The sequence below is a fragment of the Pichia kudriavzevii genome, chromosome 3 (assembly GCF_003054445.1).
Source record: "Pichia kudriavzevii chromosome 3, complete sequence".
NCBI lineage: Eukaryota > Fungi > Ascomycota > Pichiomycetes > Pichiales > Pichiaceae > Pichia > Pichia kudriavzevii.
The window spans coordinates 2,395,749-2,412,494 of record NC_042508.1 but is presented as its reverse complement, the minus strand read 5'-3'; the positions used below and the strand labels follow the sequence as shown (position 1 = coordinate 2,412,494).

Sequence of the window (16,746 nt, the reverse complement as noted above, 5' to 3'; positions counted from 1 at the left end):
CCCTGTATAATTGTAAATATATGTACCCTTAACAACGACAAACCACACCAAGCCACCCCTCAAAAGAGTATTCCTTGATGGAAAAAGCTCAAGACCTATCCGTAAGTGAGTATTCTCTGGTAGAGTCACCAGACTATTTGGAAACGGTAGACGAAAATTTATCCTTCACCCCCACAAAAAAAGTGTATATAAGAGTAAGAGACCTATCGATACAATCTAATCTTTCGGCCACAAGCAACAGATTATTCCAGACATGCAGAAAATGCTTCCAAAAGGTCGACGTTGAATCTAGTGAGTCTACGAAAACTTTACTTTATCCAATGTCCTTTGACGTTCCACCTAATTCCTTGACCTGTATAGTTGGCGGAAGTGGGTCGGGGAAAACCACACTATTGAATGCACTAGCTAATCGAAAGTTTAATGTCAATACAATATCCCAGAAAGGATCTATTCTCTACAACCAGGACACCGATCTGAAACATTACAGGCACGCATATGTCATCCAGCAAGACATCTTGATACCGACCCTAACATGTTTTGAAACGCTGATGTATTCTGCCGAGTTGAAGTTACCCAAATTGACTTCTTGGCAGCAGCGTCGTAACCTAGTTCATGAGATTATTTTGATTTTGGGCTTGAAAGAGTGTAAAGATACTTTAGTCGGCCATAATAAAAATAAGGGGCTGAGTGGTGGTGAACGGCGGAGATTGAGTGTTGGCTTGCAACTGATTTCAAATCCTTCTGTATTATTCCTTGATGAACCAACAACTGGACTAGACAACTATAATGCCTATTTGCTCTGCAAATCGTTACATCATCTAGCAAAGCGATTAAATAAAACAATTATAATGAGTATACATCAACCAAGAGCAGATATATTCAAATTATTTGATGTTGTTTTGATTTTATCTAAGGGTAAACTATGTTATGGAGATTCTTTCACAAACATTGAAGAACACTTTGAATCTCTAGGCTTCCCCTTGCCCAAGGTTATGGTAAATCCTGTTGACTACTATGTTGATATCACAAGTATAGATACTCGTACCAGGGCACAAGAGATTGAATCTATGAAAAGAGTAGATCTGATAACAGCTGAATGGGAAAAAATTATGACTGGTATTGCAAAAATAAAAGGGAAAGAACTACGGTTTTCAGATGATGTCACAGAGACTGAGATTTTTCAGCAAGTGGGGAGAGCTCCATTCTTAAGAGAAGTCAACATATTGATTAGGAGAAATTTGACCCTACAAAGAAGGGACCCATTTGGTTGGTTTTCTATTCTTTTTGAAGCATTATTTTTAGGTCTATTGTGTGGATGGATCTTTTTCAAACCGGATTCGTCACTTACTGGTGTGAGAACTATGGAGGCAGCTTTGTACAGCTCTTCATCCTTACAATGCTATTTATTTATGCTATACGAAACCTACCGACTTTGTCAATTTGATTTGAAGTTTTTTGACAGGGAAAGAATGGAGGACTGTGTCTCGGTTCATGGATTTTTAATTGCGAGGAGGATATCTAAATTTATGACTGAAGACTTTTGGATACCGCTGTTGTTTTCAGTTACAACCTACTTTATGTATGGCTTAAGAACAGACTCGGCAAAGTATTTCTTCAAGTACTTTGCTGGTATTCTAATCTTCAATTTAAATACAATGTCTTTTGCAACTCTTGCCGCTTCGATTAGCAGAGACGTTCCAATAGCAACCTTGGTAGGAAACCTGAACTTTACCTTCCAGTCTATGACAAATGGTATGTTTGTTAACGCTACTCAGATGCCAGTTTATGTTCGGTGGTGTAAATATGTTGCTTATCTTTGGTACTCATATGGATACCTTGCAAGTAACCAATTTTCTGATTTTATTAGCGATTGTTATAAAGAGAATAAGGATAATCCAAACGTGCAAAACCTATGCTATCAATATACAGGTTCATATATTATGCAGAATTTAGGATTTTGGGAACATTGGAACGCACTTCCTATCTGCGTTGTGTTAGCATTTGCTATTGGATATTACCTTTTGGCTGGTATTATTTTTTATGTGAAACCTTTAGACATGGCAATGGGGAAGGAGATTAAAAACTCAGATACCATTGATAACTCTGTTGATTACGACGAAAAACTGAATGACATAACTAATGGAAACACGAGTACCGACTATCTGGACCCACACTCTAATTATATATGTGTATCAATAAGAAACGTTGGCCTAACTGTTGAAAACAGATTGAAAAAGTCCAACAAGCTTATATTAGATAATGTGAATGCTGATTTCATTCCGGGAGAATTGAATGCTATTATGGGTCCTTCTGGTTCAGGGAAAACCTCACTATTAAACCTTCTGAGTGGAAGACTTTCCTCAAATTACTTTACTCAGTATACATCTACTGGGGAGATATATTTAAACAGTTTTAGGATTAGAGACTGCAACATCGTGAAACCCGTTTGCTCGTATGTTGTGCAAGAAGATGATCACTTATTGTCTGGAATCACCGTTAGGGAAACTCTGAGGTATGCAGCTCGTTTAAGGCTATCAAGGAGCAACATATCAGTTGTGCAGCAGAATATGATAGTTGATGATATTATCCTTAAAATGGGACTGAGAGACTGTGCAAACACCATTGTAGGCAACGAGTTACTAAAAGGTATATCCGGAGGAGAGAAGCGTCGTTTATCAATTGCAATTCAGCTAATAGCATCTCCGAAGATTCTATTCTTGGATGAACCAACTTCAGGCCTCGACTCGTTTACCGCTGCTTCCATTATCGAGTGTTTAAAGAAACTAACACAACATGGAACCACGATTATAATGACAATCCATCAACCGCGGACATTATCATACTTTGCTTCTATTCTCTTACTAGCCAAGGGAGGTAAGGTTGCCTTCAATGGTCCCGAGAGAGACTTGATCCCACATTTTAGCAGCTTGGGATACCCAATACCGATTTACACAAACTTGGCCGACTTTGTGATTGACCTGATCTCGTACAATACCTCTAACGAAACAATCGAAATAAAAACCAAAGCACGAGTAAGACATATATTGGAGGCATGGAATACACGTGAATTTTCAGAAGTTGGTGAAAAGGCAATTCTTTTGGAGACTGAAAAAGATGTCGAAAAGTCGTTCAAGGCAATTATTAAACAAAGAGCAGGTTTTTTTATCGGATTCTCTGTCATCACATCTAGGCAATGGACAGGGTTAGTTCGTGATAAGAACATTTTGGTTGCTAGATCAACTCAGGTCTTGGGGATGGGTATAATATTGATGCTATTTTTCTCTAGGTTGAAACACAACACAAGGAGCATACAGGATAGATTCGGGTTGATCCAACAATTTACGTCACTATATTTTACAGGCATGTTAAATAATATGTCATCTTACCCACAGGAAAGAGATTACTTTTACATTGAATATGCTGATGATGCTGTTGGCTCGAATTCTTTCTTTTTCAGCTACCTTCTAATAGAATTGCCTTTTGAGATAATAGCGTGTCTTATATTTGCCATTTTTGTTGTTTTTGTTATTGGTCTACAAATCAAAGCTGGTATTTTCTTCACAATTTTCTACGGAACTTTTATGGTTGTGAATGCAGGAGAATCACTAGGTATCTCTTTCAACACAATAATCGACCATCCAGGTTTCGCCATGAATATTATATCTGTTTTCTGTTCAATTGGAGTTTGTATGTCGGGGTTGTTGTCGATGAATTTGGACAAATTTTTAAAAGCAATTAATTACGTTTCACCATTACACTATTGCGTAATGCTTGTTGCCAACGAAGTGTTCACCGATTCTTTGAAACTCACGTGCTCCAAATCAGAAGCTCTTCCTGATGGGAAATGTTTGTTTAGTACAGGTGCTGACGTTCTAGAGTTGTATGACCTTAAAGTGGATAAGACTTTGTATTTTGTTCTTTTCTCGGTGATAATTGTTCTACAGAGATTCATTAGCTGGTCACTTTTGAAGGTAAGACTAACAAAATTGAGTATAAAAAGTTTAGCAAGAAAATAACAATTTTGTAATGTTCTATAGTTCATATATAAACGTTTCTGTATGTTAGACTTTCCAAACTTCCTCACCACGGGCACGCGAGCTGAAGAAAAAAAGAGTTGTTGACAACTGCAATTGTGAAAGTACATGAATTTCAATACCTGCACACCCTCTTTGATTCAAACCTAAGGTGGTGTTCTCTGGACAGTAAACAGTCGCATTGTGGCCTCAATGAAGCTTGAATACCTGTATTGGATTTTACCATTGGTGGTTCATGTTATTGGTACGGAGTTTGCAAGTAGCGATGAAGGAACAATTGCATATTCTGAACACGTCACAGGAAGTAGGAATTGTTTGCCCGAGGAACAATCCGACATCATAGAAAGTTCACACTTGGTCCAAACTAGTACATTGGATACAAATCAAGAAGAAGTTGACCAGTCTGAACCAAAGACTTTGCCTTTATCTGCAAAATATGATTACGATGGCAAAAAGTATCCAAATACTGAACATTTGGAGATAAAGCCTTTGCAAGGCGGTAATATCCTGATGTCGTTTAATTTTGAAGCTAGCAGGACTACGGAATTGTATCCTTCCTCTAAAGAGATTACATATTATGATGTTTTTCCCAAGGCATTGGGGTCCATTCTCAAGTCAACCAATACAAGGGAGCTACATCTCAGATTTGGGCACGGTTGGTATGATTCTGACCTTAATGGGAAGCTTGTTGCAAATGGAAATCTAAGCGGTGGTACTGGTGTTGAGATTTGGGCATTTATTGAGGCGAATTCAGAAGATGAGGCATTCGAATACTGGGTCCAGTTGGCCAATTCCCTTTCAGGTCTTTTTTGTGCATCTTTTAATTCTATCGATTCAGCTGTGACGACCAAGCCAGAGCAACTCTTTCAAAAAGAAAGCAACATTGATACAAACAGTAACTTGCTTGGTCAGCTGTATCATTTTAGAAGTGCATTGCCGAGAGAGCCAATATGCACAGAAAACTTAACTCCGTTCCTAAAGTTACTTCCAACGAAGGGAAAACAAGGAATTTCATCATTACTCTCGGGGAACAAAATGTTCAATGCAGAATGGACATCCATGTCTATAGATATTTTAACAAACTGCGAGGATGGAGGGGTAGATAATTGTACTCAGTCTCTGAAACAAGCTATCAACTTGATTCTTAACGTACCCAAGGTTAAGGACAAAAATAAATACCCTATTCCTAAACCAACTCCAGGTACTGAACTTAAGTGTGATCCTAGTCGAATTCATGATCTTTACAACTGTTTCCCCCTAGTTGAATCACCAGACTTAGATTTTACATTTCTTGATCTGTTTGGGAAGGTGATAAGGGGTGGTTCGTTGGTAGCATCAAAACCTTCCACCGTTTGTTTTGATATTGATCTAAACAATTGGGAGATTGGACACTTATCCCTGCAACCTCCAGATCAGTTTTACATGGATGAAAAACTATGCTTTTCTCTGTTGACGAGTGATGAATACAACGTATCTTTTAAAACTCATGACAGCTCAAAAGTCAATAACATAGAACAACCTCCTTTTCGAGCTTCAAGATCCTTATCCGGGTATTCTCAAGAAAGTGGTGGGTTCCGACTTGATTTCTTCAATCCCACAGAAGGAGACCAAGTAATTGTTATTTTCCAAGCTCTGCCCTGGTTTGTGAAACTATACACACATTCTTTGGTATTAACTGTGACAAATAAAAGTGGTGAATCTGTACTGTTGAATGTTCAGAATGAAGAATTGTCGGAATATATCAAAGAAATTGTTTACCATCCTGCGGTCGATAGAGTTACGCCAACACATTTAGAGCTGAGGATACTAGCGCCAGCAAAGACAAAACTCAAATTTACGTTTAGTTTTGATAAATCAATGTTACTATACTCGGAGTATCCGCCCGATGCTAACCATGGCTTTGAGTTAGAGCCAGTTGTGTTTGCTTTGATTGACAAGGACCATCCTGACAACGTGAAATATATAATGCGTACGACAACTGGTCTCCTAACTCTTCCTACTCCAGATTTCTCTATGCCTTATAATGTTATCATATTGACATTGACGATCATGTCCTTAACGTTTGGGTCCATCTTTAACCTCCTCGTCAAAAAGGTTGTTACTGAAGAGGAAGCAGAACTTGCTCAGAGTGAAAGGCCAGTTGAAAAACTGAAACAAAAATTTCGCACCTTATTTGGAAGGACCTGATCTTCAAGTACAGCAGATACAGGTTGCTACCAACAGAATAGGACTTACGAAACAGAACCACACAAAGATAGAGCTTTTATTCTGTTGAGAGAAGCTCATATATCACAAGTACTATTTAAGTCTTATCTTAGCTTATTCAAAAGGCATTAAATTTTTTCTCAAAGCATTGTATAATATATTTCTAATTTTTCTATACTATTACACATATGGGATTATTGAAACATACACAAAGGACTGATAGGTGTAGCAAACGAGGTTTGGCCTCGCCAGCCAGTATTGAAAATGTGGCATATGTTGATAGTCTCAAGAATGTAAAGTTAAAGACGGAGTCTTCCTCAGACGTTTTCATTGGTACCACTTCGCTTTTAAGCCATAAAAACAAACACTTTATGAGAAATTCACTGCAAGATCCGTTTTCCGAAAAAAATCATAGAGTAATTGATGAAGTGCTTTCTTCATATATAGTGTATCCATCGGGTACTCAAAACATCACACAGGAGAAAATTGAATATTTTGGTATCTTCAACCTTCACTCAAATCAACCAGAGAATCCAATAGCTGATCGTTATAATTTCTCCGGTAGCAAATCAAATTCACCGGTTAATAAGTCTACATATGTGAGCAATCTGAGACAAAGAGATAGCTCAGACCAACACGATAAGAAGCAAAAGTCCTTTTTTTTCTCTTTAATATCAAAAGGAATGCATAGAATATTTAGAAAAAGCTCCGAGACTAAACAACGGATGTGTAAACAACACAGGCCCGAGATCCAAACACCAGTCAATACTACTTTAAAAGACACCTCACCTTCAAAAAGAGAAAACTTTAATTTAATGTCATCAGAAATGGAGGGCGAAGGTCAAAGAAATAGCGTCAAAACTAAGGAAACCAGTACCCATTTCGAATATACATTCGATGACAGCGAGGTTCAGTCGTTAATCTCTAGAACCGACTTTTCCTACAAACTAAGTGTCGCTGCAAAATTTAAAAGCTTATGTCCGGATAAGGCATACCGAGAGTGGGAAAAGGATGGGAACATACCCGAGGTTTGACAAACATTGTGCGATCTACTTCTATATTTGGATCATATAATCATTTCGTTTTGAAACGAGTTTCCAAAATACCACATATATCACGTAATTTATTCATAAACAGACGTTTATCAACCGTTAAATTAAACCAGTTCTGAAATTTGGCTTTGAGCCTCTCAAGTTCTAAGATGATACTTTCTGGAGGACCGTGTATCTTAGGATTGATAAGCACGTCAAACAACTCATTCCAAAGGTCTTGTTGCCAATATTTCTTGAGTGGTTCGACCAGCCGGAAATGAGGACCTTGCTTACGGAGTTTCAAGGTATTTCCAAACAGCAAATAGTGTATAATATTTGCCACCCCGATATAATCAGGTTCATACCTCCAGTTAGTACTGTCAACAATTTCTGACAAATTTTGCCCTGAAATATTCATGCTCTCACAATTGAACTTGGTGTCTATGGGGAACAATGTCAAGTCAATTGATTTTTCATAGCCCGTTAAAACTAGGTCATTAAAAGTTGGTTTAATCGATGAACGTTGGATATTAAGCATGCATTTTTCAAGTTTCAAGTCACAATGAACTATTTGGAGTTTGTGTAACTTTATCACATTGGAAAGTAGTTGAATACTCAAATAAATGATGAGTGTTTCTTCAATGAAATTCTTTCCTGTCAGGTAATTATATCTAGATAAACATTTCATCATATCAGATAAGCTTCCCTGTTCATAATATGGTATGAGAAGATAGGATTCATCCTCATACATATTGAATGCTTCAATTTTGATAAAATCCCTAGATCTGAGGTTGATAGCTGAAATAATATATGGTTCCCAAATCTCAGGAGGGCTTGTGACCTTCATGGCAATTAGTTTACCATCTAGGGATTCACTTAAATAGATGTGTGATAAATCTCCGCTTCCTAGCTCTCGCGTTATACAAAAAGTGACATTGTTGAGCTCTATTAAGGCTTGTTTATTTCCATAGATTGCAGGCGCCTTAGGCTGGAAAATACTTTTAAAACATTGTAGCTTGCGAATTTTTTTATTTGAAAAGTTGTTGAAATTTACATTTCTGAAAAGCTTTGAGGCTATCTTTGTTTCCAGCTCCTTTCTAAGCGCTCTATCGTATGGGTTCACGACCGTGTTCTCTATTATTGTTGATTTTGCTAGTTCAAAGCCAGAATCATCTGGATTCTCTACAAATGGGGAGCTCGTCAGATCATCATTATTTTGAGTTTCAGTTTTTTCTAGTGATGTTTTCATTGATGATTCTTTGATGGGGGTCTTCAAAAGCTCTTTTTCTGTGGTTTTTGTGAGTGTATTATCTGTAAATATATCACTAAAAGCACCACCAATTATAGCATCAATCAGTTCATTCTTTTCTTCTGTTCGAGGAATGTCACCGAAAGTGGTCTTGCGTCCAACTACTTCCTTTTCAAAGTTGTCCTTTCCTTCTGTCACAGCACTTTTGTCTTCGTCCATCATCGAAAATATACCTTTCGAGCTCTTGAAATATTCCAATAGGGGAGTGTCTTGTACATTGGGTGACTGATCCACACATGTGTTCTTAACTCTTTTATTAAGTGGGGTTTCAAAAGCAGTAGAAGAAGAACGTTTAGTAAATTCACTTTTGTTTTCCACAGAAACTGGCTTTATGTTGTAAAATTTAAGTAACACTTCAAACATGGAAAATGATTCCGATTTTATTGCACTATTCGACTTTGCTGTCGGCATGAAAAGATCTAAGTTAAAATCATGGGTCTCATAACGTTTCCCATCCGCATGTGGGACTTTCTTGGTAATTGGATATTGCGCATCCTTATCCCTAAATATTTCCATTTTACGTGTTGTTTTTGTTTTGGAAGATGAGACATTTAATGTTTGTCCTTTCCATTTTGTCGGTTCTAGCTTGTTCTCTTTCCTACTGTTTTCAATTTTGTCTAAGTTTTGATGATTTTTAGCACTTATATCATCGATGGTTTTATCCTGTAGACTAGAGCCGCTGAAGAGTTCCATTTTCTTTTTTGGCTTTTTTGAAGAATTTAGCAATAATAAACCTTTACCATCTGGATTCGACAGGCCCTTCGCTACGTAGCTTGCAACTGTCGTCCCTTTCTCCTTTCTTCTTTCCAGAAAAGTATCGTAGTTCCTTTTTAGACGTTTACTAGGTCTAGCGTTGACTGAAATTCCCAGTTCGAATATAGACTGTGCTTTGTCATATTGACCATTCAATTCGAAAAACTGCGAGTATTCTTCATAAAACAATGCCAATTCGGCACCAATTTTCTTTTTCAAGAGATAATTAAACACATCTCCAGGGTGATCACTATAAGTAATATATTCTAGCCAGATCTTAAAATATCTTATTTCATTTTTATAATAGTCATTATCTTTGAAATCATGAGTAGCTCTTTCTAAAACTTGAATTAAGCACGATTCGTTTGTGTTTCCGTTTCGATAATTTTCTCGTATCCACTTTATATATTGCAAATACAATTCTAATGGATCATCTAGTTCTTCCAGTGTCTCGGGTGTCAACTTACTCTCAAATTCTGCTCGTTCTTTTATAAGCGTGGCATTCAGTTTGTCCTGGTCGGCAGTCACTAATTCCTTCAGTTTCAATGCTGAACGACCCTGTGGTATTGGTTGAATATTTTCCTTGTCAACTTCAATAGATGCAAAATCTGTAGTTTCGATCATGTGTTAGCCAATCCAGTGAACTCCAACAACAAGGCAAATCCTTGCAACACATTCTTACGAAAAAGTACAATCAAGTGATGAAGAAACGTAAACAAAGCGCAGCGTTTTTTTTTTGCATTCTGTCTGCTTATTCTAATGTCTTCATGAACTTTACGTGTTTCATCCACAACTTATATGATAATAACTATTCGAAACAATAAACTATATACACGTCCATAATCTTATATAAGTTAGATTTGATTAAGCAATCAAACTTCGCCAATGCATCCATAATCAGTTTTCTTGGGGGTCCAAGTACTTTTTAAAAGCTTCGTTTTTCTCTTCAAATGGTCTAGGGCCAAGTAATCTGATCATATCCTCTCTAGTAATAACTTCCTTAGACAGCAACTCTTGAGCAACTTTTTCAACTTCATCTAATTTGGCAGTTAAAAGTTTTTTACATCTACTATGAGCTTCGTCTATTATTCTATGGACCTCAGCATCTATAATTTCCCAAGTTTCTTCACTATACGGCTTATGAACTTGCATATTGGTATCCTTTGGTTCAAAAACAACAGTGCCTAGTTTCTTGGACATACCCAGTTTCAATACCATCGCATTTGCCATTTTGGTGACTTTCTGGAGATCATCTGCGGCTCCAGTAGTAACATCTGGAAAATTCAACTCTTCTGAAACTCTGCCTCCTAGGGCCATTATCATACGATGCTTAAATTGCTCTTCACTTGTTAGATATTGGTCATCTGGCAAGTACTGAGCATAACCTAAAGCGGCTTGTCCCCTTGGAATTATACTAACCTTCAGCAAAGGATCAGCATACTTCAAATACCAACCACAGATAGCATGGCCAGCTTCATGGTAAGCAACGGTTTTCTTCTCCTCAGGTGATAAAACTCTACTCTTTTGTTCTAAACCAACAATGACTCTTTCAATTGCAGCTTCAAAATGTTTGATTTCGACACAATCAGCATCTTCTCTCGCAGCAATCAAAGCAGCTTCATTACAACAGTTAGCAATATCTGCACCAGAAAAACCAGGAGTTAAAGCAGCTAGTTTACCAGCAAATTCATCGGTGATTTCACTCTTTAGTTTCAAAGGACCAAGATGAACCTTATAAATTGCCTTTCTACCTTCTAAATCAGGATTATCAAGATTGATATGTCTATCAAATCTACCTGGTCTCATTAAAGCTTTATCCAACATATCTGGTCTGTTGGTACCTGCTAGAATGACAACATGGTCAGTAGAGCTAAAGCCATCCATTTCAACTAAAAGTTGGTTAAGAGTAGCTTCCTTTTCGTCATTGGCTCTCATTTGATTCTTTTCTCTTGCACTTCCAATTGCATCGATTTCATCAACAAATATAATACAAGGAGCCATCTTCCTAGCTGTTTTAAACAAATCACGAACACGAGACGCACCAACACCAACAAACATTTCAACAAACTCAGAACCAGAGACGGATAAAAATGGAACACCGGCCTCACCTGCTGTAGCCTTCGCTAGCAAAGTTTTACCGGTACCAGGAGGACCTGACAAGATGGCACCTCTTGGGATCTTTGCACCTAAACGCTCATACTTAGAGGGATTCTTTAAAAAGCTGACAAATTCCATGATTTCTTCCTTTGCTTCATCACAACCTGCAACATCAGCAAACTTGACCTTGATGTCAGTCTCTTGGTTGAATAGTTTAGCCTTGGACTTACCAACATTCATAATTTGATCCAATGGGCCACCACTTCCACCTCTCTTTTTCCTGAGCTGGTTGAGCAAATAAAAGGTACCACCAATGAGAATAAAAGTTGGAATGAATGGTATGATGTAAGAGATAATACTAGTTCTTTTTTCATATGTGACAGGAATACGTTCGCTTAAGGGAATCTCTAACTTCTCTTGCACCTTGTCTATTTCAGATTCAAAAAACTCTAATGACCCAATAGTAAAGGTTACATATCTCGGATTTTCCGAGGAAATTAACTCTGCTCTAGCAAATGAATTATTGATAACTTCAATTTTTTGGACCAAACCTCTTTCAAGATAGCCAGTAAGAAATTCTTGAAACGTCAGTTCCCTAGACATTTCACTAGATGTCATTGCACTAAACAGAGAGAATATAAAAGTGAATCCCAAAGAATAAAGCATCCAATCTTTAAAGAAATTTGGCGGAATTGGATTAGGGTTTGAGCCACCAGATCCCTTCTTAGAATTTTCACTTGAATTCTCTCCGTCTTTGTCCTTCTTCTGTTGGTTTTCATTGAATAATTTATTAGAGTGTCTGAATAAAGTATGGTGATTTAACCCAGAAAACTGCCTGGATATTTGAAGCTGTGTTGTATGACGACGAATAGTCGTCCTAAATAAATTTAGACCATGCTTAAAGGGAGTATTCCTTATCATCAGCATGCTGAACGGTGAATAGGCCAGCATAACTTTGAGGATTGGATGACAACTCTGACGTTTAGAGGACAAGCACACCTTCGGTATTCCTAAAACAGTTTTGCCACTTTAACGAAGAAACTGACCTCCATTTTGTAACTGCGGACAAAAATTGGCGCGTCGAATATCTCAGGAGGAATAGCTCCGATAGTTTATACAACGTGAAAAATTGTTTGATAATGTCTTTTTAGTAGTCCGCCAATAGCTTGCCAACTGACTATATGCACAGAGAATAGCATCTATACTTGATATAATGGCATATTTATCATAAACCGTTATATACAAGCTTGCACTTCAATAATAAATACGACTGAAATTTTACAAAAGTGGCTCAGTATTTAACAAGAGGTTAAACAAAAGTTTTTTTATGCTGCTAATTCAGACACCCATTCAAAATAATAATCTCATAAATAACACAAATAACTAGACAATGAAAGGAGCAAAATTTGAAGAGGTTGTGAAAGTATTATATAAGCTACCAGCGGATTTGTCAAAAGAACTTGTCAGTGATGCCCTCTTGAGTGTATTCTCAAAGTCCGAATTAATATGCTTTATGATGGACAACATCGATAGGGTCAAAACCGATCCACTCTTACGATTTGTTGAACTGAACGATTTGATTATCACTGTAAACAGACAACATATTGTATTTGATGTTGCTTGTAAGAATGCGGATTCGTTCGGTTTAGCTTCTGATGATGGGAAGTCTCTTTTCAAGCTTTATACCCTTTTAGAACTACAAAAAATAACGATTAGTAGAATTATATTCCAAAATTGGGATCAACAATTTGTCCCATTCTCCACATATTCAAAACTAGTGGAAGTTCAAACAAGTAGAGTATCTGACATTTTGTCATTGATTGATGACTTCAAAAGCCAAGATTACACCAAGACTTTGATAATAAGTCTTGGAATAAATAATATTTATGATACGAAATGTTTCAGCTCTGTATTGGAAAATCACCAAAACAAACTTGAGAATATAAGGTTTAAAACTAAGTTTAGTCTGGGTAACTTTCTTAATGAACCCGGATACGTGAATTACATTGTCGGTACACTGGAGCTTATTAAGGATAACATAATCTGGATTGATGAATTGATAGTTTCGCTTTATTTAAACGCATCCCCCTCAAACGGATCTGAAATTGGAGAATACATCGATTACAATATGATTAACAGTATTACTATATGTGAGCCAGATGACTCTGACAATATCCCTGAGAATCTCCAGTACACCTGGATATCAAAATGTGAAAATTTGAGAGAACTTACAATCGACACTTTCATTGATATTGACGATTATACATTCGGAGACCTAACCGGATTAGATAAACTTACAAGTGTTCAAATAAACTTCAATTCGTATGACTGCTTTTGGGTGAGTAATAGGCTACCCGAAACATTGAAAAGATTATCAATACCTTACGATTTCACGAGCTCAAACGATGATGCAAACATGTTGAAAATCCCCAAATTCCTAGACGAACTAGAGCTTTATATTGAAGAGGAAAACACCGACATCAAATTCAAAGATTTTTCATTTTCTAAGGAGTCAAAATTAAGAGGAATTTTAATCTGTAATGCGTTTGCTGAACCTGGTGTGGCGACTATAAGCTTTGCAAAATTGCCTCCTCCAACGTTAAAGTATATTGTGTTAGCTACCAGCGCTTATATAAGAAATGCATGCCTTGACGGACACAGATTTAATATTTGCATTTCTCCTGATCACTCAGACGAACTTCATGAACGGCTGAAGCATATTTATTCGAACATTCCGTTAATTAATACGATAGAGAGAAAAGTGTCTACTAAATCACTGGATTTTTCATTGGCATCCAGACGTCTGTTAAGCTGACCAGTTTATCTATTTATAAACGCATAGTATAGCCTTAATAGTAAAATATTAAAAAGTTTCATCATCGAATAGATGATCAGTTTGCGTTTGATTCGGTGTTACTAAAGACTTTTCTGTTTGGATTGTATCCAATGTATCCTGATCAAGTAATTCATTACTTCGATCATGATTTTGAGGACTTAATTCGGGTAATTCACTATCTTGACCTTCCACATCATCGTTTTCCTCTTCATCTGGTAAAAGAAAACCGTCTTCCGTGGTGTACATAATATCCATTATATCACTGATCAATTGCATCGTTGATATATTCTCTTTGTTAGAAGTCTGACTTATATTTTGACAAAGAATTTCAATATCTCTCAATTTGTTAAAGTAGAAATTTCTCTCGATTTCTAATCCATTCTTTAGATTTGTCATATCCTGCAACTGAGAACTCAAAAGCTGAATCTCCTTCTCATATTGAACACTCTTGTTGTTTTGTTCGGAAATTCTCGAAGTCGATGGAAATGCCCTCTCAGAACGTTCATTCTTATCTGGCTTTGTTAATCGTTCGGATCTAAGAGGTCTTTCGAGGGATTGTTTAGGAGTATTTATAGTTGTTCTTCTAGATGTAGGTCTTGAGGATTGTCTCGATGAAGAGGAGGAAAAGGAAAAGTCTTTGTGATGATCACACCACAACTTACCGAACCATTGAAGAAATTCTAGATTATCTTGTAGTCTACATTTTGTCAGTTTCTCCACATTGATATTCCTAGTAATTTTAGCCTTATTAAACCCTTGTTGAAGCAACTTATAATTAGACATGGTTTGAAATTCACTTTGGGGTGACCTATGAACCCGGGATACATTGATTGTGTTTGGATAGAGGGCATCAAAGATTAGACAATAAATGGCGCCGGTACCACATTGCTCTATTTTGGTGTAGTTGACAGCAAAAGAGGCGTTAATCCAGTCCAAAAGTTCCGACTTGGAGGCTCCAACAATAGCCATGGTTAGCTTTACCAAGTTATTGGGAGTTTAGGCATTCAGAAGAGTACAAATCAGTAAGCTCCTTCAAATGTAAACATGGAAACCAAAAAAAAAAATCCGTGTATCTTCTGTCAGGGGAGACATGAAAAGAAATACCCACCAACCCCCCCCCCCCCCTCCCACTTCCTTCTTACGTTTTCACGTGACTACAACACTACGTTTACTCTGTGTAAAACACGTGACTCGATGTCTATTAGGGGCTCCAGCCTCGGCTAGCGTACAAGTTTGTGTATACAGTTCAGGTTCAATCAAAAATAACGGATTAATAATAAATATGATTTATAGGAGAATGAATAAATAGAGGTGAGAATAGGCGGAGAATTAACAAGACCATTAGTAGAAGGGAGATTCCTTGGTCTTTCTTGGGGCAAGTTCAGAATGGTTGTGGATGACGTTGAATTGGGTGTTTGATCCACTTGCCCATAGTCTACCTGGAACTTCATCGATTCTGGTAACCAAGTTAGAGTATGTCTTCTTCTCGCTTGGGAACATCATCATCTCTTGGAGAGCAGCTTGTTTGGCAACCCTTTCCCTGTAGGCATTGTAATTTTCCTTCAAATCGTTCAATGGAGACGCAACATCTTTAATAATGGAATTCAGTGCAGCACCATCGTGAGAGGCTTTATAAGATTTGTTGAGGTAATAAAAACCTGCAATGGATGCAACAGCACCTAAAAAGATACCTGTGTTTTTGTTGATAATTGGTTCGCTTTCTGCAAGTTCATGACCGTGATCGTGGCCATGACCATGTTCCTCATGGTGGGCATCGTGATTGTCATGGTGATCGGAATAGGCTCTAACAGGTGCAGACCTAATAACAGTTGATTTCAAGAGAGAGCATGGTCTAACGGAACGTGCAAGCATGTTTGTCCTGGGTAGTACCGCTTCCTATATGAATACCAGCTGTCTCGGTCCAAACATGTTGAGCTCAATTCCATCGTCTTCTACTCGCCAATCTAAATTCCCTAATAAAAAGTTGGTGCTTACAAAAAAATCAAAAAAGACTCCAATCGACGCGCCGCTAGCCTTTGATTACTATATCTGCCATTTCAGAAGCGCGTGTCAGCAGCGGCTCATCGATTAATGGTAAGAACGGCTTACGTAAACTAAAATTTTATAAAAGAGGACATGGAAGGGGGGCCCGTTAAAGAGGGGCAAACATGTTTTATGATAAAACGAAAAATTGGTTCTTCTTCTGAGTATAGCAAAAGACTCTGGGAATTCGTTATGATCATGTTCGTGCATATCTATGTCTATTGGGCACAAGAGGATTGCATTTTTTTTTTTTTTACTTCCAGCAGAGGCTGTGTACAGTAATGTCGGGTAGATGATTACGAGAATTCGGGGGTCGACGAACTCGACGCATGTGTGGCGCATGTAAATTCCCATAAACTTTTTCGGTTGTTGATAGATATCGTCGATTTTTCTACGTATTACATTTCTTACGTTGTTGTGACCTGACCAGATATAATT

At 37.4% G+C, this 16,746-nt stretch overlaps 8 protein-coding genes across 8 annotated transcripts; 4 read left to right on the top strand and 4 right to left on the bottom strand.

Annotated features, from left to right (window-relative positions):
- Positions 1-77: 77 nt before the first annotated feature.
- Positions 78-4,016, top strand: C5L36_0C11160 (uncharacterized protein; the record flags this gene model as incomplete). The annotated part of the gene is made up of 1 exon (XM_029466828.1): positions 78-4,016. One exon carries the CDS (start codon positions 78-80, stop codon positions 4,014-4,016), a length of 3,939 nt encoding a protein of 1,312 aa, XP_029322688.1.
- A 210-nt stretch (positions 4,017-4,226) lies between these two features.
- Positions 4,227-6,221, top strand: C5L36_0C11150 (uncharacterized protein; the record flags this gene model as incomplete). Its single annotated transcript, XM_029466827.1, has 1 exon — positions 4,227-6,221. The coding sequence occupies one exon, from the start codon at positions 4,227-4,229 to the stop codon at positions 6,219-6,221; it is 1,995 nt and encodes a 664-aa protein (XP_029322687.1).
- Positions 6,222-6,427: 206 nt separating this feature from the next.
- C5L36_0C11140 (uncharacterized protein) lies at positions 6,428-7,273 on the top strand (the record flags this gene model as incomplete). The annotated part of the gene is made up of 1 exon (XM_029466826.1): positions 6,428-7,273. One exon carries the CDS (start codon positions 6,428-6,430, stop codon positions 7,271-7,273), a length of 846 nt encoding a protein of 281 aa, XP_029322686.1.
- Positions 7,274-7,313: 40 nt separating this feature from the next.
- On the bottom strand, positions 7,314-9,956 carry C5L36_0C11130 (uncharacterized protein; the record flags this gene model as incomplete). Its single annotated transcript, XM_029466825.1, has 1 exon — positions 7,314-9,956. The coding sequence occupies one exon, from the start codon at positions 9,954-9,956 to the stop codon at positions 7,314-7,316; it is 2,643 nt and encodes an 880-aa protein (XP_029322685.1).
- A 273-nt stretch (positions 9,957-10,229) lies between these two features.
- C5L36_0C11120 (uncharacterized protein) lies at positions 10,230-12,380 on the bottom strand (the record flags this gene model as incomplete). The annotated part of the gene is made up of 1 exon (XM_029466824.1): positions 10,230-12,380. The coding sequence occupies one exon, from the start codon at positions 12,378-12,380 to the stop codon at positions 10,230-10,232; it is 2,151 nt and encodes a 716-aa protein (XP_029322684.1).
- A 439-nt stretch (positions 12,381-12,819) lies between these two features.
- On the top strand, positions 12,820-14,244 carry C5L36_0C11110 (uncharacterized protein; the record flags this gene model as incomplete). The annotated part of the gene is made up of 1 exon (XM_029466823.1): positions 12,820-14,244. The coding sequence occupies one exon, from the start codon at positions 12,820-12,822 to the stop codon at positions 14,242-14,244; it is 1,425 nt and encodes a 474-aa protein (XP_029322683.1).
- A 48-nt stretch (positions 14,245-14,292) lies between these two features.
- On the bottom strand, positions 14,293-15,234 carry C5L36_0C11100 (uncharacterized protein; the record flags this gene model as incomplete). The annotated part of the gene is made up of 1 exon (XM_029466822.1): positions 14,293-15,234. One exon carries the CDS (start codon positions 15,232-15,234, stop codon positions 14,293-14,295), a length of 942 nt encoding a protein of 313 aa, XP_029322682.1.
- A 372-nt stretch (positions 15,235-15,606) lies between these two features.
- Positions 15,607-16,137, bottom strand: C5L36_0C11090 (uncharacterized protein; the record flags this gene model as incomplete). Its single annotated transcript, XM_029466821.1, has 1 exon — positions 15,607-16,137. The coding sequence occupies one exon, from the start codon at positions 16,135-16,137 to the stop codon at positions 15,607-15,609; it is 531 nt and encodes a 176-aa protein (XP_029322681.1).
- Positions 16,138-16,746: the final 609 nt, after the last annotated feature.